Source organism: Mustela nivalis, assembly GCF_964662115.1.
Source record: "Mustela nivalis genome assembly, chromosome: 5".
NCBI lineage: Eukaryota > Metazoa > Chordata > Mammalia > Carnivora > Mustelidae > Mustela > Mustela nivalis.
This window is the reverse complement of record NC_139024.1, coordinates 65,443,353-65,468,414: the sequence shown is the minus strand read 5'-3', so window position 1 is coordinate 65,468,414 and position 25,062 is coordinate 65,443,353. Positions and strand designations below refer to the sequence as shown.

Sequence of the window (25,062 nt, the reverse complement as noted above, 5' to 3'; positions counted from 1 at the left end):
CAGGCCCTTGTTTTTGACCTCTGTTCTAGCCACAGAGTGCCTGTTAGCCTCAGGGAACCCCAGGCACTTTCACACTTTAGCCCCCGATGTCCTGAAGTCTGGGTCCTTTTCTTTTTGTTCATCCTGTCTCAATATGGTCTTTAAGACTTAAATGCTATCTTACATTTGGCTTTCACAGATAACTATAGGAAAATTCAACTGTGTGATCCCCTCCACCTTTTCTAATAATCTATACACAATCTAACAGAAAATTACCTTGAAAACACATATATTTAGACCTTTGCTTGCAGCCAAGATGCAGTAACAGGGACTATACTGCTTGCCTAAAACCACCACAAAACAAAAACAAAAACAAAACCAAGACAAAAAGCAAAATGCTGGATAATATATGTGAAACAACAGTTTTCAAGGCAACGAATCACAGGCAACAAAAGCCACTGATACCCAAGAGATGGAAAATAAATGAGACGAACCCTATGGTGACCCAGCTCACTACCTTGAGAGTTTCCAGGCCATAGCGCAGGGAGGTGAAGCCTGCGTGGGTCCTGGTGGACTCCCTGACAGCTGAAGGTTTGAGGAGACGGAGGTGGTGAGTGTTCAAAGTGCCAGGGAGGAGAAAGCGAGAGAGAGAATGGGAAATCTGCGAAGGGTTCCCTTCAAGTATTTAGCAAGTACTGATGAATGGATGCTGAGGAACTTCCCAAGGCCCAAACAGTGCTTGTGCCTACCAGCCAAGCTGGAAAACTCACAACTCAGAAGGCACTGCATAGAGTACTGAGGGGGATTTGTGTCTCAGGAATAATCAATGGCTCTGGTCCCACCTAACAAATCTTAAAAGCAAGACCTGGATCAAACTGTTCCAAAGTAGCTTAACTATATTCTATAACAGAGCTTAAGGATCTTTATAGCAATACAGAAATATCTAGCAACCAAAAGGTAAAAATTTCAATGTATGGCATCCAATAAAAATTTACTGGGGGAGGGGGCAAAGGGATAGAAAAATACAACCTATCATGAGGATAAAAAAAATTGAAACTGACCCAAGAACTGACACAGATGTTAGAATTACAATTAAAACAATGTTAGAAGAAACATTAAAACAGTTATTATAGCTATATTTCACCTGCTCAAAAGGTTAAGTAGACACATGGAAGATATCTAGAGGATAAAGGACCCACAATGAATTTCTAGAGATGAAAACTAAAATGCCTGAGGTGAGAAATATACTGGGATCAAAGTCAGAATAGACACTGCAGAGAAAAGATCAAATAATTCAAAGACATAGCAGTAAAAATTATTAATAGAAATGAAATGGAAGCCCCAAGAATAGAAAGATGAAATACACGGGGGGAAAAAAAAAAAGAATTAAGAAAAATAAAGCATCAGTGAGCTGTGGGACACCTTTATGTGGCCTAATACATGTGTAATTGGAATGCTTGAAGAAGAGAGTAAATGGATGAATGCAGAAAAAAACAAAACAAAACTGAAGAAACAAGGCCCAAATGTTCCAAATTTGATGAATATATAAACCTACAGAGCCAACCAACCCCCAGCACAAGAAACATAAAGGACAAAACTAGTGATAGAAATCTTATAAGGAGCCAAAGCGGCAGAAAACAAGCTACATGTACAGAGAAACAAGATAAGCATAATAGTCTATTTCTTGTTGGAAAAAACTGTAGGTGAGAAAGCAGTGGAGCAACATTTTTAAAGTACCAGAAAAAAATGCAAACCTTTCAACACAGAATTTCATGCCAAATGAAAATAAGCTTTCAGAAACAACGGTGAACTAGTTCTTTCTAGACACGTGAAAAGTGAAGGTGTTTATTTTTAGCTAGCCAACACTACAATAAATTTTGAAGGGAGTCCTCCAGGCATAAGGAAAACAATAGTAGGTGAAAATATGGATTTACACAAAGGAATTACAAAATACAAATGGAAACAAAATGGGCAAATATTAAGATTTTCTTGTCGTCTCTTCAAAAGATGACAGTTTAAACAAAAATAATAACATACTGAGGGGTTTATAACTTAAATAAATGTATGGCTATAGAGGCATGAAGCTTAGGAGGGAAGATATGGAAGTGTACCATCCTAAAGCTCCTGAAGATATACTGTGTGATAAAATTTGTATTACAAACCCTAAGAAAAAGCACTAAAATAGTAAAACACAGCATTATAGATATTAAGCTAGTAAGCAAGATAAAATAAAACACAATCTAAAATAAGGCAGAAAAAGATGAAAAAAGAAGTGATGAGACAAATGGAAAATAAAATAGTACAATAGACCAAAATCCATACATATTAATAGTCATATTACATATAAATGTTTGCCTAATTACCCTAATTAAAAGGCAGAAATGGTCATTTTGGATAAAATGAGCATGACTCAGTTGTATGCTGCCTATAAGAAACATGCTTCAATTCTCAACCTATTTGCATCTTTAAAGTATGAAAACATATATACACCACTCTAACACTACTAAAAGAAAGCTGGAGAAATTTTGTTAATATTAAGTGAAGGAGATTTCAGAACAAAAAAATGTGACCAGAAAGAGTCATTTAATAATAAGGGTGTCAATTCTTCAAGAGTACATAATAATCCTAAATATATGGACACCTAATACAGAGCTTCAAAATACATGACACAAAAACTAACAGAGTTATAAGAATGAAAAAAACAAGCCCACGATATTAGTTGAAGACTTCAATACCCTATTCTCAATAACAGAAAAGTGCACAGAAAATCAGGCAACAAAAGACATAAACAACACGATTAGCCCGTGTGATCCAATTTATTTATAAAAGAATACTTCAGGCAGAGAAGACCATATTAAGAATCATAAAACAATTCTCAATAAATTTAAAAAGATCTGGATCACAGACAGTATGTTCTCTGACCACAATGGAATCAGAAATCAGTAACAGAAAGATCTCTGGGAAACTTCTTAAACACTGGAAATGAAATGATACACTTCTAAGTAACCCATAGGTCAAAGAAGAAATCTGAACGAAAATTAAAGTGTTTTGAAAGAAATAAAAATGAAACCACAACATATCAAAATTTGTGGAATGCCATTCAAGCAGTGCTTGGTGGGAAATTTATGGCACTACATGTTTTTATTAGTAGAGAAGAAAGGTGTTAAATCAATGACCACAGTTTCCCCTTTAACAATCTAGAAAAAGGACAAATTAAATCCAAAGTAAGCAGAAATAAAAACCAGAGTGGAAATCAGTGAAATAGAAAATAAACAATAAATAGAAATTAGTGAAACAAAGAGCCAATTCTTTGAAAAGACCAATAAAATTGATAAACCACTAGGCTGATTGAGAAAAAAAGAAAGAAATTATCAACAGCAGGGATTAGAGAGATGCAACACTACTACAGATTCTTTCAATATTGAAAAGATAATGAGGTAATATTATTAACAACTATGTCAATCAATTCAACCACTTGAGTGAAATGGACAAATTCTTTTTTTCTTTTTTAAAGATTTTATTTATTTATTTGGAAGAGATCACAAGTAGGCAGAGAGGCAGACAGAGAGAGAGAGGAGGAAGCAGGTCCCCCGCTGAACAGAGAGCCAGATGCGTGGCTCGATCCCAGAACCCTGGGATCATGACCTGAGCTGAAGGCAGAGGCTTTAACCCACTGAGCCACCCAGGTGCCCTTGAAATGGACAAATTCCTTGAAAGAAACAATCTATCAAAGTCTATACAAGAAGAACTAAATAACCTTAATAGCTCTACTTCTACATAAATTGAATTTGTAGTTAAAAATCTTCCAAAAGAGAAAATTCCAGAACCAGACGGCTTTACTGGTGATTTTAACCAATGTTTGAAGAAGAAACAAAATGATGTCCGTGAAAGTGGTAGAGCTGCTTCTGAATGTTCTCTTCTCCAAATAAGGTAGGAAAAAGCTGGCAAAAACGGTTAGAATCAACTTTTTCAGAATTCTGGAGATTAGCCAAAAGCTTGTGGCAACTGGGGAATGTTTATTCAATAAAAATGGTTGAATCTTGGTAAGATCTTGGAGGTTTGTGGCATTTCAATTTGACCTAGTCTCATCCCCCACTATTGGCTCTGTGAAGACCTTAAAAAAGAAGAGCCCTCGTTCGTGGTGAAAGCCTGCAGCAGGCATAGAAGAATGACGGAGCTCTTTCATAGCCTCATTACTTGATCTGTCTGGTACTTCTTTGGAAGATACCACTTGTAAGGCTGTCTGTATTTGACCTATCTCAGAGCTTGCCTTTTCCCTGGGAGGCACTTGTTGAAAACAGTTAGAGTTAACTTTGTGGCTGCCTGAGTGACTTAACCATAGCCAAACAATAGACTACCTGAAAAGCTGAAAAGGAGAAGTTGGGGAAGTAAGATGTCCACAGGGGTCTTAACAAGCTTGGACATAGTTCTGAGGGTCTAGAATGTCTCACATGTGTAGGGTTGTGCATGCACAGCAGAGGCCTAAGAAGGCCCACGCCTTCACTTCTGGCTGATCTTAATGCTCTGTGCTAACCGGAGGTGAAATTCAAGACAGAGTTGCTAATGGCTTGGCTAAATATTGATGGGATGCACAATACCCCAAGAGAACCCCTTAGCAAGATTTTAAGACCTACTGTTTCCAGTTTTTCATTTCATTTTATTTTATTTTATTTTATTTTATTTTATTTTATTTTATTTTATTTTATTTCTTTTCAGTGTTCCAGCACTCATTGTTTACGCACCACACCCAGCGCTCCATGCAATAAGGAAATCTTTGTTCAATTAGCTAATCACTAATCTGACCAAGCAGAAACTTCAGTGGCAAAAACATTATAGCATTATGGAAGTTATTCAGAGACGTTATTTAACAAACAAAGAACAACTACAATAAGTAGCAACAACAAACCCCTGGGAAGGGAAGGATCTAATTTCCAGAGTTGTCGTATTATAGCCGTTAAAATATTCAGTTTTCAACAAAATATTATAAGACATACAAAAAAACAAGTATGGCCCATACAAAGGGTAAAAAAGCAATCAACAGAAACTTAGGAAGTCTACACATTGGACTTCCTAGACAAAAACTTGAAATCCACCATTGTAAATATGTTAAAAAACTAAAGGAAATCACGCCATCAAATGGGGGTATTAATGAAGAAATAAAAATTATATAAGAAAAATATACCAAATCTACACAGACTCTTCCAGAAAACAGAAGAGGTGGAAATTCTTCTAACTCTATCCATGAAGCTGATTTCCCCTGATAACGAACCAGACTAAGACATTATAAGAAAACTATAGATCTGTATTTCTCATTAACAAAATGCAAAAAGTTCTAAATTAGATTTTAAAGAAAATCAAGTCCACCAATCTATAAAAATGGCAACATACCATGACTAAACAGGGTTAATCCTAAGAATGAAAGATAAGTTTAAATTTGAAAATCTAGGGTGCCTGGGTACCTCGGTGGGTTAAGCCTCTGCCTTCAGTTCAGGTCATGGTCCCAAGGTCCTGGGATCGAGCCCCACATGGGGCTCTCTGCTTGGCAGGGAGCCTGCTTCCCCTCCACCCTCTGCCTGCCTCTCTGCCTGCTTGCGATCTCTGTCAAATAAATAAATAAAATCTTTAAAAAAAATTGAAAATCTATGCAATTTACCGTATTAGCATAAATTAATAAAGAAAAATCATGTGATTATTTTAACTGATACAGAAAGAGCATTGGACAAAAATCCAACATCCATTCCTGATACCAACTCTCAGAAAACCAGGAAATGAAGGAAACTACTTGATAAAGTACATTTATTAAAAAACCTATGATAATATCATACTTAATGGTGAAAGACTAAATGCATTCCCACTCATTATCTATGAGGTCATGAAGAAGATAACACTAGGCACTCTCATCATTTCTATTTGACACTGTAACACTGTACTGGAGATTTATCCTGTGCAATAAAGCAAAAATATAAGAATAAAAATAAAAGGCATCCAGTTTGGAAAGAAAGAAATTAAACTGTTTTTTATTTGCTTGGATGTCTATGTAGAGAATCTAGTAAAATATACTGAAAAGCTACTAAAACTAAAAAGGCATTTTAGTAAGATGGCATAGTATAAGTTTAACATGCAACAGTCAGTATTTCTATAAATGAGCAACAAACAATTACAAACTGAAATTGGGAAATATCATTTATCTATGAAATACTCAGGAATAAAGGAGCCAAACATGTGTAGGACTTATACTTTGAAAAATGAAAAAAAAATAGTGTTGAGAGAAATTAAAGAAGATCTCAATAAATGAAGAAATATAACATGTTAATGAGTCAAATTAGTGAGCACTGTTAACATGTCAGTTCTCCCCATACTGATCTGTGGACTCACGGCAATGCCAACTGGAATTCTAATAGGCTCTGTTGTAGAACAAGCTTATTCTAAAATTCATGTGGACATAAAAAGAACCTTGAATAGCTAAACCAAAATTTAAAAAGGACAAAGTTGGAGGACCAATAATACCTAATTCCAAGACATATTATAAAACTGTAGTAATCAAGGCAGTGTGTTATTGATGTAAAGACAGAAAAATAGATCAATGGACCAGAATAAAGAGTCCAGAAACAAACCCACACATAGACTGACAACTGAATTTCACAAAAGCGCAAAAAAGCCATTCATCTGAGGCAGGATTATTTTTTCAACATGGTGCTGGAAACAACCAGATACGCAAATGCAAACAGAACAAAATAAACCTTCTGATCTTCATACCATATATAAAAATGAACACAAAACAGATCATAGACTTAAATATAAAACCTGAAATTATAATACTTTTGTAAGAAGACAGAGGAGAAAACTTTCATGACCTTAGGTAAAGAATGCTTAGAAACTATAACTAACGCATGATTCATAAAACCAAAAAACTGATAAACTGGACTTCATTGAAATAAAGCTTGCTCTTCGAAAGCTACTGTTAAGAGAAAGAAAAGGAAAAACGGAGCCTGGAGGGAAATATCTGCAAATCATGTACCTGATGAAGAACATATTTAAAATATATAAAGAATATTGTGACATCACACCCTTGACCATGGATGGGTCTGATCTCACAAAGGTGAGGGTAAGAAAAAGGCTGGAAAATGGATAAAGATCAAACCATGAGAAATTATGGACTCCAGGAAACAAACAGAGGGTTTCACAGGGGAGGGAGTCGCGTGATGGGTTACCCAATGGTGAGTATTAAGGAGGTCACTTATTGCATGGAGCACTGGGTGTTATATGCAAACAATGAATCATGGAACACTGCATCAAAAACTTAATGATGTGTTGCCTGGGTGGCTCAGTGGGTTAAAGCCTCTGCCTTCGGCTCAGGTCATGATTCCAGGGTCCTGGGATCAAGCCCCACATCAGGCTCCCTGCTGAGGGAGCCTGCTTCCTCCTCTCTCTCTATCTGCTTGTCTCTCTGGCTACTTGTGATCTCTCTGTCAAATAAATAAATTTTTAAAAATCTTAAAAAAACCCCCAACTTAATGATGGACTGTATGGTGACTAACATAATTATGTTATGTTACTAACATAAAATAAAATAAACTTTAAAAAAAGGTTGTAAACAATAGGGTATTTTAGGGAAAAAGATAAACTACTTCCTTTTCCTGGACAGAAAAAGAAACTGAGCGTGTCTGGAATAGGATTATTATAAAGATGGAATCAGTACATAGGAGGATTGACAGGATACTTAGAATTAATCCCTATGGCTTCACTATATTAAGAAGAGATTTCATTCATTCATTCAGGTCACATTTGAGTGTTCATAAAGGACTTTAATATGAGTGAATGAATGAACTTTTCTCTGATCAAAGCTGCTAATGAAACAAAACATTCATGTTTCGTTTTTATTTTTCTTTAAAGATTTATTTATTTATTTATTCATTTGCCAGACAGAGATCACAAGTAGGCAGAGAGGCAGAGAGGGGTGGGGATGGGGGTGGGGGAAGCAGGCTCCCAGCTGAGCAGAGAGCACAACTCAGGGCTCATTCCAGGACCCTAACATCATGACCTGAGCTGAAGGCAGAGGCTTAACCCACTGAGCAACCCAGGTGCTCAGAACATTCTATGTTAACAACAACAACAACAAAATCCCAAACACATTCTAGTTAAAAACAGATTAATGACTAAGGAATACCAATACTTCTTATTAAGGGCTGTAACATATTTACAGAAAATTTATTACAAACTCTGACTTAGGCAGCAGATAATAATATCATAAGGGCATGAAGTACAAACACTGTAAGTGTTAAGACTTTTAAGAAAATGCCTTTGTTAAGTTAACGTACTGGAGTTTCTCCTTGATAGTCTTAAAAAGAAGTGTAGCTTTACTAAAATGTGTAAAAATCACATTTTAGTATGTGATTTACATTTAGTCAGTACACAGAAGTACTGACATTTCTAAAAAAAAGTAAGAAAGAATAAACAAGACAAGAAATTCAAGTGGAAGTGGTAAGAGGTAGTCCTATATGGCTTATATATATATATATACATATATATATTCTGGTCAACCAACTAAATAAGTAGATTTTGCAAACTGAATGGCAAGACTGCAAAGAACAGAAAAATTAGCCTCTCTCCATTTTCCTGGGTATTATGGACTCACTGAGGTAAATTAAAGAAATAAAGAAATGACTTTGTACATACTGGACTATAATATTTTCACATTCAACTCCCCTACAGTTTACAGGTAATGAGAAATGTATCTTAATTCATCTTTACTTCTAAGAAATTACTCGTATAGGGAAAGCCCGAAGATTGCAGATGAACTTGAGCACTTAGGCATATCTGAACTTCTCATGAAAATTTATTTTCAGCAGCCTGGTTAGTGTTCTACACTCAAAAGGAAAAGTCAAGCTACCTTCATAGCTTTTAGATCTGGGATGTTTTGTGAGGGTTTTTTTTTTTTTTTTTTTTAAAGATTTTATTTTTTTTTATTAATTTGACAGAGAAAGAGAGAGAGAGAAAGTGAGAGAGGAACACAAGCAGGGGGAGTGGGAGAGGAAGAAACAGGCTTCCTGCCAAGCAGGGAGCCTGATTCAGGGCTCGATCCCAGGACCCTGGGATCATGACCTGAGCCAAAGGCAGACGCTTTACCACTGAGCCTCCCAGGCACTCCATTTTTTTGTTTGTTTGTTGTTTCTGTTTTAAACTTTAATCAGGAGAGCGTGGTGTGGCTGGATCTCTGTTATCACTTGAAAATAGATATCCAATGCAGTCAGAGTGACTATAGCCTCTCATTTGCATTTGAGGTAAAGGTTCTAAAAGTTTTTATAAAACATGTTCAAAAACACCAAGAACACTGTTGCTATAATCTATTAGATGTGGTTATTTTTTGGTCACTGAAACAGTGTGTCCTAATTGTTCCAGGGTACTTTATATATATATAATCTGTCATTAAGTATAAACTCCTTAGGGGAGTTTGACTGTATTATCAACTACTATATAAAATTTCACTCTTTTAGAGAATGGAACTGAAGTCTTTCCTGGCAGATGTAACAAGAAAGAAAACTGGAAAGACCCGGGGTGTGTGTTTGCATCCTATGACCGGCAACGGGAAAGCCTAGAGAGAAAAGGAGATTAGGAAACAGAGGACCTGTGTTCTGGAACTGGGTCTGCCACTTAGTACCCACAGTGATGTGAAACACGTCCCAACCTTAAAGATCTTATTTCTCCATATGTAAGACAGGGGTCAGGATACCGGTCTGTAGTGAAATGGTGGGAATCAAATGTGATTAACGTGAGTGACTGAGCTCTGAAGTCATATAGGGCTATAGCTAGAGCATCACCAATAGATTTTCTCTCTCAGAAAGATTTTTAAGCTTCCAACAAAATGGTATTTTACCAAGAAGCTTGACAATACTAAATATGATTTAAAAAAACAAACAAACAGACAAACTCTGCAATAGTCTGGGACTCTCCCATGTTGGTCTGTGTGCTGACACAGACACTGTCTGTGTCTCAAGGCCTTCCCCTAGTTTTCTTGACTAGAAAACAGAGACTTCCTAAGGAATCTTCTAGGTAATGATTCTGTGACTCTTTAAAACACCACTTGAAAATCATGTTTGTCTTTCATCTGTAGAATGAAACATTATTTTGTAAGATAACGCACAAGTTTATTTGATAATTCCGGTAAATCAGACTGTTACCTACCTCAGAATTTTTGAACTGAGAGAGACATATTATTCTTCAAAAGGTCAAAGTGGGGGTGCCTGGGGGGCTCAGTGGGTTAAAGCCTCTGCCTTTGGCGTGGGTCATGATCCCAGGGTTTTGGGATCGAGCCCCACATCGGGCTCCCTGTTCAGTGGGAAGCTTGCTTCTCCCTCTCCCATTCCCCCTTGCTTGTGTTCCCTCTCTCTGTGTGTTTCTCTCTGTTAAATAAATAAATAAAATCTTAAAAAAAAACCCACAAAAAACAATGGTCAAAGCAGATAGCAGGGTTAACTTGAACAAATACCTATCTGAAGGAAATTAGGCAGGGATCATCTGGGTGCATGTGTGTGTAAGCACATACTCGCACACATATGAGGGGATAGCGGTGGTTGAATGGGAGGACATGACAGGTATCTAGATTGTTCGAGGCTGTTAAACTCTTGTGATGGTTTGCTAGTGATGTGTGAATATGAAGTCTGGGCTGAATGTTAGGTACAAAATGATCTGCAGTGATTAAAATAAATGAGAAATATTCTGGGAAGGTCTTGGATGTAATTTTTTTGAAGTAAAAGGGATTTTCTATGTATTAAGTAACAGAGCAACTACCAAATAAAAATACTAAAGCTTCCTAGTGATCTTTCAAATAAATACCTCAAATTAAATTGTTTAAATATATTACACTTTGTAGAAAATACGCAATGATAATGTTCTGGGTATTAGCTTTTTTTCCTTAATGCCTCAAAATAGGTATTTCATATATGTATTTTTTAACCACACCATCTACTTGTTTTCAGTTAATGTCATTTAAAAATGTTACTCAAGGGGCCCCTGGGTGGTTCAGTGGGCTAAGTCTCTGCCTTCAGCTCAGGTCATGATCTCAGGGTCCTGGGATTGAGACCCGCATTGGGCTGTCTGTTCAGTGGGGAGCCTGCTTCTCCCTCTTTCTCTGCCTGCCTCTCTGCCTACTTGTGATCTCTCTGTATTTGTCAAATAAATAAATAAAATTTTTAAAAGGAAAAAAATGTTACTCAAACGGGGGTGCTTGGGTGGTTCAGTTGGTTGAGCAACTGACTCTTGATTTTGGCTCAGGTCATGGTGTCAGCGCAGGGTCACGGTTTTGAGCCCCACTGGGCTCTGCCCTCAGAGTTTGCTTCTTCCCTCTACTTTATGTGTGCATACACTTTATCTCTCTTTAAAACAAAGAAATAAAATCTTTCAAAAAAATAAAATCTTACTCAAAATAAAAGACAAAGTAGGTCCACAGATACACAATTTAGTGTGATATTTTAATTTATTTCTTGTAACTTATATATACATCCTCAAAGTCCAACCATTAAAATATTCTCCTTCAGCTAGCTTAACTCTTTCAAAAATCAATGACCTGAAATTTAACTTTTGATGTAATGTTGTAAAAAGAGAAATAGAGAAATTGCCCTTAAAAAACAAAAAACAAAAACAAAAAACAAAACAACAACCACAATAACAGTAACTATTTATCACTGCAAATTATTTAGGAGGAAAAGCTGCTTACTGTGTCACGGACTCTGAGCCCAATCGGAAATCCTGGGACTTGTCCTTGACTGGCCGCTGTGAAGGAAGAACAACAATGGGTGAGGAAAGATTCAGAGAAGACCGCACAGGCAATTGTTACAACTTTCGAAATGAGAGCGCATGCCTATTCTGAACATGAATGTCTATCAGCATCATGTATTCACTCCAATGGAAAACCAAGGAACTGGTTCTCCAGATCATCTGAACACTCTTTCTACCTAAAAGTCAGTTTTCCGGTATGTGGCAAGTAAGTCAGGTGTGAGTCAGTCTAAATTAATCGAGAAATACTATGTGGAGATTGCTTAAGTTCTAAATTTATCTTTCATAATTACAGCTTTCCTTTCTCATCGTTTAGGTACACTTAATATTTTCATAGTGATGATAATTATGGAGCCAAATGTAAAAATTTGGGTCTGAAAACTTGGTCTTCTACAAAATCTGTTCAGTACATATTTTGTTAATGGCACCTTCCTGAGGAAAACAAATTATTAATCACTTCCAAGGGTGCCAGATTACACTGAGTGTCTTGTTCCTCTAGAATTCGAGCATTAACTCTAGATGAAAGTATACTGTGGGAGAATGGTGTTTGATAATCACAAGATAGTCTTTTATAAATCAATCCAATGGTGCTATAAATTTGACTACAAATTTTTTTTTTAGAGATAATTACATGTCATGGAAAGGAATTCATTTAAAAATTCACATAGAAAATATACATTGTTCCTATGTTAAAGTTTTCAGTTATATACAAATAATATATAATACATAATATAATTAGATACAAATATGTCATATCTACTTAATTACTTAAAATAAAATTTAAATTAAAAAAACAAAAAAAAAAACCCAAAATGAAAGAAAAGGAGTACAACCTTTTCTTTCAGGCTTCAGTTGTTTAACTATTACTTTCCCATTCTTATCTTTCCTGTAGCTTGTTTCACTTTGTAGATTTCCTCCTCCACAATCAGATTTCTGCAAGATTTGGCACTGAATATCTTGAAACAAGTATTACTTACCATAAATATTTTAAAAAGATATTGTTTTCTAGATCATAATTATGTCATACTATTGCTCTCTGTACAGCTTTAAATCAAGCATATCATAAAAACAAGAATAAAAGAAGAAGAAGACTTGGTGGTGAAAGGTGGATGTTGTAGCAAGTGACCCAATTTCACAAAACAACAAAAGAACCATAACATCTTGATTTTTCTCTACTGGTGAAGATGATCTGACTCAGTTCAAATGTATTTGGGAAAACAAGTACAAACACATGAAAAACTCAAATTCAAGGACTAATTCAGGTTGCAGAATTGTCTACCTGTTCTCAACTCAACAGAACATGATGCAAAGAAAAACCATCAACACCTACACTCAGAGAGCATCGTTTATAACCGAATTTCTTTAGTTTTCCCCCAGACTTAAGAAATAAATTCCAGACACAGCAATTGAATTAATTTTATTTTTTACATGGTCTAAGTATTACTTTTATCTCTGCCCACAGCAAGACCAACGTCTTACCATAAACATATGTATAATGTGCGAAACTTTGTAAAACTCTGAATTAAAAAAAAAAAAAACAAAACACAAAAAAAACCCTCAACAAAGCAGCTCTAATCAGAACCTGAACCTACTCCAGAGGTTGAGGAAAGAGAAGTCAGACAATTATACATCACTGTTAAGCCAATGTTACTTTTAATCATCAGTGAGCTTGACAAATGAGTAACAACATACTGCCACGTGTAGGTCTTACCAAACCTGCCTTTAATAGTCTGTTCATATGAAATGGATGTTGTCATGTCCTCAGAAAGTTTGTCTTAGTGGGTTTAACAGTGTCCCTGACACCTTTCCTACTGTATTACTGTGTTACAGTAATTGGCACATTCAAGTCCTTTTTCATGATGCAAAGGTGCCTTAACTTGTGTTCAAATCCTATGAATCCTATGTTACTAGGGTATCCACATTACAAAGTTTTAACACTTATTTGTTAAAGGACAATTAATTCGGATCAATTTGCCACTTCTAAGCACTTTTACTCAAACTCATCCCTTGGTCTCAGCAGCAGCACGCCATATGGGTAGTTACTCATGGAGGCAGAAGAAGGGGGAAGAAGGAGGTGTCTCTGTGAGCTGTTTCCTTTCATTCTCTCTTTTAACAAAAAAGCCCCCAAGGCTATAATACAATCATCCCATAAGCACCACCCCCCACCATCAACATGGTCTAGGAACATGACGCCCTTCTTTCCCTCCTGTCCATGTACACCTCTCATAGTTGTTTTGTGACTTCATTTTTTCTTCACGGAAACCCTTGATTTGAAGAGGAGGGGATGAAGGGAGGAAGATGAGCAAGCAAAGGAGATAAATGAAAGGACCAGAATCCGGAGGCTCCTGTTTCCCAAACCCTCACAGCTTCTCAGTGATGCTTTTAAACTTAGATGCAGTGAGACTTAAAACATGAGAGGAATGATTAATGGCGTGATTTTAAGTGCCTCCACTCAGCACACGGAGATTCACCAAGAAGAAAACTACTCATAAATTGCTTTGTAAAAGAGAAATGGGCCATGCAGACAACTCACACCCATAAATTTCTGTAAACTTGAGGAATGAATGTAAAATTAGGTTAATGTTCAATGTCCGTTGTAGCTAGCATACCAGTAAGATTTAAGTAAGGCAAATTTATGATATAGGATAGCTCTGTATATATGTGCTGTTTATAATACCTTCTGATATCTTCTATCTTGCCCCTATTATTAGTACCTATAATTTACTTATACCCACTTTTCAGGAATTTTTAAAAAAGAGAGAGAGGAAAACCACCACCACCAGAGCTGGTGGCTAAGTTCCAGTCTTGGTTCTGTCATTAACTTTCTCTGTGGCCTAAGCACAAGCCACTTAACTTCTTTGGGGATCTGTTTTTTACTTGAAAATGAACAGATGGGGTTCAGCATAAAAGCATGAACGACCATAGCACCATTCTTGTATTTTACAGATGAGGAAATGGAGGCCCAGAGTCACCAAGCTTACAGAAGTAGTGGAAAGCTACAATTCTGTTTTTCCAAAGTGATTTAACAGCAAAACTATTTTTCAGAACTGTTTTGCTTGAAAGGTTCATATTAAAAAGCTGAGAATTACTCTAGGCGAAGCTAGGTTTGGTGGCCAGCCCTACTCCCCAGAGCCCTAAAGAGTAGGGGTCTATGGAAGAGAGTTTATAGACCACTAGATTAGACAAGCTCTTCCAGATTTCCTCTATTGCTAAAATTCTGTTTCCAGGAACACGATTTTACAATTTTATATATTTATATAAGTTTGCTGTTCTTTGATTTTAGAATTTATTACTGATTATGTGAATTTTATATGATGAATTATAATGCTTTTCCTTAAGGACGAAATAGTCCCCTGCATGAAGATGCAGTTTCTAGAAGTATATTAAAACAAAAAACAAATTCTTCATCTTGGTTCATGACTTGGGAGTTTTGGGATTTTTTTTTTTTTTTTTTTTTTTTTTTTTTTTTTTTACAGAGAGAGAGAGAGATCACAAGGAGGCAGAGAGGCAGGCAGAGAGAGAGGGGGAAGCAGGCTCCCCACTAAGCAGAGAGCCTGATGCAGGGCTCGATTCCAGGACTCTGAGATCATGACCTGAGCCAAAGGCAGAGGATTAACTCACTGAGCCACCTAGGCGCCCCCTGACTTGTAGTTTTTGGTATTCAATGTGCCAATTAAAAAACAACAACAGATATTTATGAAACCGCATTCTGTAAGGGAGCCATTCTGTAAGGGTGGCTACAACCAGCAAGGCAGAAAGGGAAAAACATTACGATAAAGGTAAAAAGAAAATGTGTGAAAATAAACAGCAGCCTCGAATTGTAACTTGAGGTTTTTGAGAAGGATTCACAGCAGAGGGAGCATTTAGAGAGATCTTAAAAGGATGAACTGAAATTCTGATAACTGGAGAAGCACACAAAACTATAAAGTTCAAGAAAACAGGGTGAGAAGAGGTTTGAGGAATGTGTGCTGGGCAGCCTACTCAGGAGGTTGTTTTAGAAGATGAAGAAAAGTAGGTCGGAATTCAATTCAATCTTTAAGGTGTGGGATCTAGATAAACATTTATGAGATTTGAACTTTATAGACAATGTAGAGCCAACTAAGATTTCTGAGCTAGTAAGTCACATGACTTGATCTCTATTTTAGCAAGGTATCTCCTCTCTGGTAGGCAGGGAACAGGTACATTTTTTGGTGTTGTTGTTAAAAGACTTTTATTTATTTGACAGAGACGCTGCAAGAGAGGGAACATAAGCAGAGGGAGTGGGAGAGGGAGAAGCAGGCTTCCCGCAAAGCGGGCAACCCGATGTGGGGCTCAATCCCAGGACCCTGGGTTCATGACTTGAGCTGAAGGCAGACGCTGAAGTACTGAGCCACCCAGGCACCTGAGGGAACGGGTGAATTAAAAGCTGGAGAATGGAAGAGCAAAGACTGCTGGAGGCTGGGACCAGAGGTCACGGCAATGTCCTTCCCATGCTCCCTCCTCTCAGTTCACTCTTTAAAAAACCTGGCATCACGGGGCACCTGGGTGGCTCAGTGGGTTAAGCTTCTGCCTTCGGCTCAGGTCATGATCTCAGGGTTCTGGGATCGAGCCCTGCATCGGGCTCTCTGCTCAGCGGGGAGCCTGCTTCCTCTCTCTGCCTACTTGTGATCTCTGTCAAATAAATAGATAAAAATCTTAAAAAAAAAAAAAGTGGCATCCCTAATATCTCTGCCCCTTGTCCTTTCCATTCTTTATATTCTTCTGTTCCCATGCATTTAACCAGTGTGTTTAGGCTAATGGCTTCCAAATAAATACCATGAAACCAGATCTCAAGTATTCTTGAACACGATTCGGAAATCGCCACTTTTCAGCACATTTTATAAACATGATTTTTTCTGAAACATAATTAGTTTCATCAAAACTACCTAGCCAGTCTGAGTTCTCAGCAAATCTCTCCTGACTTCCTCAGAAGCCGACAAGATGTCTGCCACAGGTTGCTGCACAGACCCTGCCAAATTTGTGAGTCTCAAACTTCAGTGTTTCTCATACTCTTATACACTGAGATAGTCCAGTCAGAAACCCAGATTTCTCCTTTGCCTTCACATTTAGTCACCATGCCGTAGGGTCTCACTGTGTTTGGCTTGGATTATTGCAAGTTTCTCCTGCTTAGTTCCTGCAGTACTGCTTTTTTCCCAGAGCTTCTAGGGTGAGCTTTTTTGGTTTGTTTTTTAGAGGGAGCAAGGCAGGAAGGGGCAGAGGGAGAGGGAGAGAAAATCTTAAACAGGATGTATACCCAGCATGTATGGAGACCGAAGTGGAGCTTGATTTCATGACCCCGAGATCATGACTTGAGCCAAAACCAAGAGTCAGATGCTCAATCGACTGAGGCATCCTGGTGCCCCTAGAGTGAGCTTTTGAAATAACCCATTTGATCATGCCATCTTCTTCAGCGGCTCCCTCTGACCTCCAGGATAAAACCCAGCTTCTTAACATGCCATACAAGGACCTTCTTAATCCTGCCCATTTGTTCAGGTTTAGCAGATTGTTTTTAAACTTTGCATCCCAAGCACAAGCCATGATGAAATTTTTATGGTGCCCCCGTGCACCCTGACTTAGTATAGATTCAGTCTGTCAGGAATGCCCTTCCTTCCGTGAAACTCTCCTGAGAAACTGATTCTTCTGGAAAGCTCTCCCGACCTCACTAAGCTTAGGTCAGGGACCATTTCTATTAGTTCTTGCATTTCATGTGGAAATCTATCATCCTCCTGTGCTGCAAAACCCCGATGTTGGACTATCGGCCAGCTCTTTCAAGAGAGAATTCCCCCAAGACGAAAGCAGATGATGGGCATATGAGGCCAGAGATTCCAGAAGGATAATCTACACAAAAATTTCTGGGAGGCAGGTAGAAATCGACCTGGGGATTTAGGATAGGGCCAGAGTTACAGATGCAGGATTTGATACATCTAAAATACTAAACTATTAGCTAAAACTTGGGGGTAGAAAGGATAATCTAGAAAAAAAAATACATTGCAGGAAAATATATAACAACAACAGAAAAGACACAGCAGCATGTTTGCTGGAGAAGGCTTGTATTATGGTGGCAGGCTGAGCCAGAGAAGGAGGAAGGAGTTGTAAGTGCAGTGTTACAAAAGGAAGAGAGAAACAGCAGAGAGAGGGTGGTGTGAATGACCCAGAACACTGGGGGTACGGAGTATTTCTTTACACGGTCTGTTAACTGCTGGGTTTAGTCCTTCCTCCACTCTTCATCCCTTGTTCCTTCCCCCTGTGACTGGCTGGCTTTTCAATTTTTCTGATGAGCATTTCTGGCCACTTTAGGGCTTTTGCACCTGCAGTTGCTAGTGCCTCAAATGTATCCTCCTCATAGAAACTAACCATCTACTTCTCACCACATGGCCTCATAGTCTCCCTTCACTGTCTTCTCATTGCTTCTACGCTTCCCTCTGTGACTCACTAATTACAGTGACTTTCACTCATTAGACAGTAACTTCTATAAGTGGAGGGGCTGTGTGTTTAATTTGCCATTCTACCATAAAGACAACATTCCATCACAGTGCCTGGGAAAACGGCAGGCTTTCAGTATGTATGAGAGAAATGAATAAATAATGAAGATGCCAGAGGAGTGGAAGAATGAGGACATTGGCTCTCCCTGATGGGGGAGAGCTAGAAGGATGTAGGAGGGGGAAAAGGACCAAAATTACAAGTGGAGGGGTCCGCTATAGAAAGAAGCGTGCTTCTTTCTGTGAGATCTGAAAGCGGCTGGAGAAGGAAGGTGAAATTAACAGAAATAGAAAGGAGAGATGAAAAGTAGAGGACATTCATGCTGGATAACTTCTCTTCAGGAAGAAGAGACAAAGTCAACTTGAAGGAGGTTTGGGACCCGAGGAACGTGGACAGTACTGTGACGGTAGGGAATCAGTCAGGAAGAACAAAAAAGGAGACCAAGAGCCCCAATGAGACTGGGAATCCATCACAAGAATGACACAGAGACACCCAAGACAATTACGTGACTTTCCTTGGCAGTGATAAAACTCCAGAGGCTAAGTACAAAAAATGGGCAACTAGTTTGCCCCCCGACCTGGGGACTGGTGAGAGAAGTAGGGTCAGTCATGCGCTCCAAATACTACATGTATCTAGCATCAAACTGGTAAATAATTGCACTTCCCAAGTGACCAGATTCAGGGAGAAGGAAAAATGCTTGCAGATAAGCAGGAAGGCAGGAAACATCAGAATGCCATCCCCATCTAATTCCTGCAGACTACAGAACCATTCTGGTCATCCACTGCCTCTTCTGGGCAGGACTATTCCCTAGAGATGGGAGTTAAGGAAGGAACCTGGAGAGACTGACGGAGACCTAAAGGTTTTACGAAGTCCATCGCAGCCCTCCCTGCATGGTGGAACATCCTCGGTGCGCAGAACCGGTGCCAGAGGACCCCGGTGTGGGGAAGGGCTGACTTGGAAGTCTTGTAATGACCTCAGTGCAGCTGATCCTACTTGTCTACGGGATCTTTCCGTCGCTTAACAAACATTCACTAGTGCCATTATAAAGATAATGACTTTATTCTGGATGAAAGGGCACCATTGCAAGACATTAGGTGGAAGATGGACATAATAGCATGTAGGTTTTTAAATGATCCCTTGGGCTGCCATGTTGAGAATAAACTGTAGAGCGTCATAGGTAGAGCAGGAAGAATAGTTAGGAACCTACTGCTATAGTATAGACCAAAAAAGGATAGTGTCTCCGAATAAGACAAAGACTGTGGAAGTTGGGAGAAGTGGGTTATTCTTTTTTTCCTTTTGAACCAACTCCCTTTGCTTGAACTTCTCCTTCGTCTTTACTATGAAGACTTAATGGGTTTTCTGAAACAGCTATGTACTTTAATAGCTTTAAAACACAACTGAGCCTCATTATTTGTGGATTGCCTGTTTGCAAATTTGCCTCCTCACTGAAGCTCATTTGTAAGCTCAGATCAAAGCCAGCGGTGCTTTCTATAGCCCTTGGAATGCATGGACACAGGCTGAGCGCTGGAAATCTGAGCTGCCCAATGCACAGTCCGAGCCGAGGTTGGAACCCTAGAAACTTCTAATGCTTTAGCATGTTTCAAATACTCTAATTCAGCTTCCATACTGTAAATAAGTATCCCTATGTTTGTCTTTTGTCACATTTTTGAGTTTTGTTGGTGATTCTGTGGTTTAAAAGATACCTAAACAATGGGCTGAAGTGTTGTCTAGTGTGACTACATGCAGGGAGACTGATATGCCTTAGATAAAATACATGTCTCAATTTGAGCTTTGTTCAGGCACGAATTCTAGTACTGATGGATAGTTCACCTTTAACAAATCAACAATATATGTTAAAATGCCTTTACATTTTATAACGGCTGATGAAAATGTTATAACCAGAGGTTCACAGGAACATAATCCTGTATATTTGCTAGTAGCACTGATTCAGTGTTCATGATGACTTCAGAGAACATAACTATCGTGAACAGTGAGAATCCACCCTATGTTTTTCCACATGGCTTCTGCGTATCCACCAAATTACTCTTTTACAGTTCTTTATTGCTACCTTCTTATTCCTGATATACCTATGAAGTTCTGGGGACCTCTGTCTCACCCAAATCATAATAATTTACTGAGACTATTCTACATGTAGAGTACTAAGGTGGGGGGCTTTGGAGGGAATAGGGCTACTGGGAAATTGATTCACACTGGTTTCACACAGCTGTGCGCAATGTTTTGGAAGCTGCTGTAGAGTCAGGTCAACTCGGAATTTATATTCTGAGATTACGGGATCTGAAATAGGCATGTTATTCCTCCAATGAGACTGGAAGGGCACTCTCTAGCAAATTCTGTAACTCTTGCATCCACCAAGGAGGCTTTCAGAAATATGTTTAGGAGAGGATGTAGCACCAGGATTTTTACACAAGTGCCCAAGGTGAATCTGAGGCCTAGCACTTTGAGAACTATTAATCTGGCTTATATGGAATTGGCAATTTGTTGATGTAGGAGAGCTAAGGACTAATCTTTGATGTGGGTGTCTGAGGCTGACTTAGTGAGTACAGCTTAGTAATCAATAAGCATGAGTTGTTGTCATATCTCCTCCCTTTCTTGCTTTCTTCCCTTCTTGTTTGAATCTTGATTCTTACTAGACCTACCCATCAAGGATTTCAATTTCCCTAGAAGTTTCTAGGGTTCCTATTATAAGTTTCTAGGGTTCCGGACAAACAACACTAAACAGACATTGTGAGGCTGTTTTTCATAATTTAGTGAGGGCAAATGTATGTACAAATACCTTGGCACTGAGGTAGCAGCTGATAAATGTAATAAGAGAAAAACAATATGCCATGAGATTATGGGGGAAAAGCATTCCTCTAAGTGGAGGTTCTGGGCAGTCTGCAGTCTAAATGAATGATTCCTTACTCCTCATTTCAATATGCATACATACATACAAAACAAAACAAAATTGTTCAGTGATGTTGTTTTTAACTTTTTTTTTTAAATAAGATTTTTTTATTTATTTGACAGGGAGAGACCACAAGTAGGCAGAGATGCAGGCAGAGAGAGAGGAGGAGGAAGCAGGCTCCCTGCCAAGCAGAGAGCCCGATTTGGGACTCAATCCCACATCCCTGAGATCATGACCTGAGCTGAAGGCAGAGGCTTAACCCACTGAGCCACCCAGGTGCCCTAACTTGTTTTCAACTTTGCTCTTCATATCTTTTTAATAGGTTTATATCTACACGTGTACCCGAGAACAAACCACACTCTTGTTTTAACAATATTTACAATGTAAACTTTATTAGCTCTAATAGACTGAATAACCATATACGGTGTTCGTGATAATTAAGAAAGTTGTGATAAAAAATGTGACCCACACTGTAAGATTGCTCATATGGGAAAATTCAATTTGAAATGTAGTTTAGACTTATACCTGTCAGTAAGTTTAAGGACAGGGCAATATTTGGTCTCATGATCTTGGCCTAGGCATGTTTTTCTACAGTTATCTTGGGAATGCTACTACTTTCTTTCTACTCAGTGACTCTGCAAGCTGGTATCACATGGGCAGAGAAGATTTTCTAACACAGCAGATGTCAACCTCTGGATGTTCCAGCATTCTATATTTTCTTTGTATAAGAAAATACACAAAGAAAATATACACAAAGAAAATTGTGTATAAGACCCAGCAGTATTTAACAGCTAATTCAATATACCCATAGTGATGGGGAAGCATAAATAGGGGTAAAAAGAAAGAAAAGTCTCATTAAGCACAAAAAATTTTGCAGAAGAGTGATAAAAGCAAATCTGTTTCAATGTGCTGTATTGTATGCTGGGTTTGTGTGGATAAAAGAGACTTTTAAATTAAAAAAAAGTTCTTCCTTTGTATGTCAACTTAAGGAGAACCATGTTAAAATCAGAGAGCATTACGGCATTACTGGGACTGCCAAGCAGTGACAAGAACATTAGCATCCAGAGAATTTCTAAGGCAAAGGAAATAAATGGCAGTCAAGAGCTATCTACATGTAAGTGGGAGGCGTTTTATATATATTCTTCATGTTGACTCTGCTGGATACATTTTCATGTGAAGCTATTATTTTTAAGAAGGATAGTCTAACCCCAGCACCAATACTCATATATTTGTCAGAAATGGAAAAATGAAGCCAAAATCTCAACAACAGGACCTTAAATGAAAAATTTAATTTAAGGAAACAAAAACATATGTACATATGTATTATATTTTTTAAAAAATTAAAATAGAGCAGTAGTTCTCAACTGGAAGGGATGATTTTTCCCCCCAAGGGGAATCTGGAATGTCTAGAAGATATTTTTGATTGTCATAACTAGAAAAAGCTGCCACAACTTGTGGCACCTAGTGGATTAGTGAACACTGCTAAACATCCTACAATACCCAACATACTTCCTCAAGCAAAGAATTATCTAGCCCAGAATGCCAGGGCGCCAAGGCTGAGAAACCTTGGAGTACTTGACGAGACAAGAGGACAGGAGAATTAGGGTATCAGAGACCTTTAGAAAAAGGGACATGTTGCTGGTCGAGTCAGAAGATAGGGTGACTGATAATAATCAATTCTGCCACTATCTAAAGGACAATTTACAACTAGGAATTAATGATGGCAAGGTCTCCCAACAATATCTTATACATTTTAGATCTGTGATAGATTACTAGAGGGATGTTGCTGACATTTAGGTTAACCTTTGAAAATATCATCATGAAGAACAAACACCGTATTATTCCATCAAACTACCCTTAAAGTTATAGTAAGATAGAGTGATGGGCCAAGTGGAAAATTGGTTTGACCTAGTATAATATCACTTATCTTATACCTTTTATGTATACTCAGATATAGTAGAGGCAAGGCTGCAGGGAGATTCTCTCGTAGCCCCTTTACCTGGCACTGGCAATTATCTAGGTCCTGGGCCTCAGGCTAGATAAACTGTGTAGACAAGTGGTCTCATCCTGCTGAAGGTCAGACGGTCCTGGAGACATGGAGGGAAACTGCCCCAATAGCAAGCAACACAGCTGCTGAGGGGAAGAGACGGAGCCAGGGCTGAGGTACCTGTGTCAAATATACTATGGTTTCCTTTCAGGGTAAGAGATTCTGGAGGCTTTTCAAGCTTCCTGGTATAGAACATCTAGGGACATTACTGTTGGGGGCAGAGTCCCTGGTTGTGAGGTGACTCAGGCTTGCTTTGCTGTCCCATCACCAGGGTCCACTCACTTTCTCTGCAGACACGTTCTCTCTCTAGACTAACAGAAAATGTTCAAATGTAAATAATGGCTTTTGAAATTAATATCTTTTTCTCAAAATACAAGTTATTAAAACAAATTATAAATAAAAATATATATCAATATTGTCTGCATTGAGATTCTTCATGGGACATAAATTAGAACTTTGGTTTTATATTCACTAGAAGTTATGATTTTGGTTTAGTTCTTTTCAGATGAAGGAAGAAAACTTCAAACATTCCTGAAATTTTGAAACAAATGCAAACATAAGTTAACCTTTATCTACCCAATATAACAAATTAGAGATAAATCACCTGTAGTTTCTTTGATAAACAGAATTATTAAAGTTAAAAAAAAAGACATAAATTGTTATTCTTTTTTTGGTACAAAAAGTTGGTTTTATTAAAGCACAAGGACAGGACCTGTGGGCAGAAAAATGTGGTGCTATAGCAGTATTATTCTTTAGCAATAGAGGAAAGAGGCAATAAAGTTATGATTGTATTTTAAATGATCTAGTATACATTAACTAACTTTTGGATATTTTGGAAAATGTGCTTCAAGATGCCAAAAATAGCCATAATCTATTATAAACAGGTTGTTGGATTTAACAAAATAAAATCATATTGTTTCATGGTTAAAAATAATTCAGATGCACTCCTGGTAGAAGGACCAGTAAATGGAAATTTTTTTTCTGTATGAAATGATTTGTGAAAATGATGACATAGAGGACAATGAATCCAGGCCTAATGAATTGTGACTCCTTTGGGCATGAAGAAGGTAAATGAAAATCAGATATTCTGTACAGGAAGACAGACACAAGCACCTTGAAGGCAACTTATTTACCGCCTACTGTTTTTCTGAGAGGTTGAGAGAATTACCAACATAAAATTCTGTGTGCGTTGAATGGCTTGGCTGGAAGAGGAATTACCATGGAGTTAACTGATGCCTCTGGGTTTTCTGTTTTGGTTTGGACTAGACAAGAAAAAGCTGTTCCTGCATAAAACTGGAGTCTACACTTTGGTTTAGGGGTCAGCTTTTTTGAATAAGCCCTGCCTACTCTGAATCTAGATGCTAAGTAAAATACTGAAAACAATTAAAATTAATACTCTCCTCATGGGAGGAGCTGAGCTATAATGGATATTTTTAGAGTCATCTCGAAATAAGCAAAACTATTAAATATTATTCTTTTAATGACTTTTTAGAGAAAAGCAAACAAAGACATGACAGTAATGTCTCTACGCTCAGAAATAATCTAACATTCCTATGAATAATTACTACTCTGTGTCTGGCATTTACACAAAAACATAACTAGTTGTATCAGTGTTGAAACCCTTGTAGAGTAGAAGGTACTTTTCTGCTTCGGGTTTCATTTTTAGAAAAAAAAAATTTTTTTTTCAGAAATCCAAAAATACTGGGTGTTTTAGGAATTAAAAAAAGAAAACGAGTCATTTTCTCATTAGCCCGTGCTAATAAGATATCCAGGATATATTGGTGGAAGAAAAAATTAGAATATTAAGTATGATCTTGGTTTCATGGAAAAAAAGAACATACATGAATAAAGACATGTATGT

The 25,062-nt window shown here is 37.9% G+C and overlaps 1 protein-coding gene across 7 annotated transcripts in view; it reads right to left on the bottom strand.

The window, feature by feature from the left end:
• AHI1 (Abelson helper integration site 1) overlaps positions 1–25,062 on the bottom strand; it is a 212,151-nt gene that overhangs the window by 12,107 nt on the left and 174,982 nt on the right. For all 7 annotated transcript variants that reach the window (XR_014311910.1, XR_014311911.1, XR_014311912.1 and 4 more), the window contains one exon: positions 11,693–11,748. Coding sequence is in view for 4 of the 7 variants with exons in the window: in XM_082731093.1 (XP_082587219.1) it covers positions 11,693–11,748 (56 nt within the window). In the remaining 3 variants the exon portion in view is untranslated. The remainder of the gene's footprint in view (positions 1–11,692; positions 11,749–25,062) is intronic.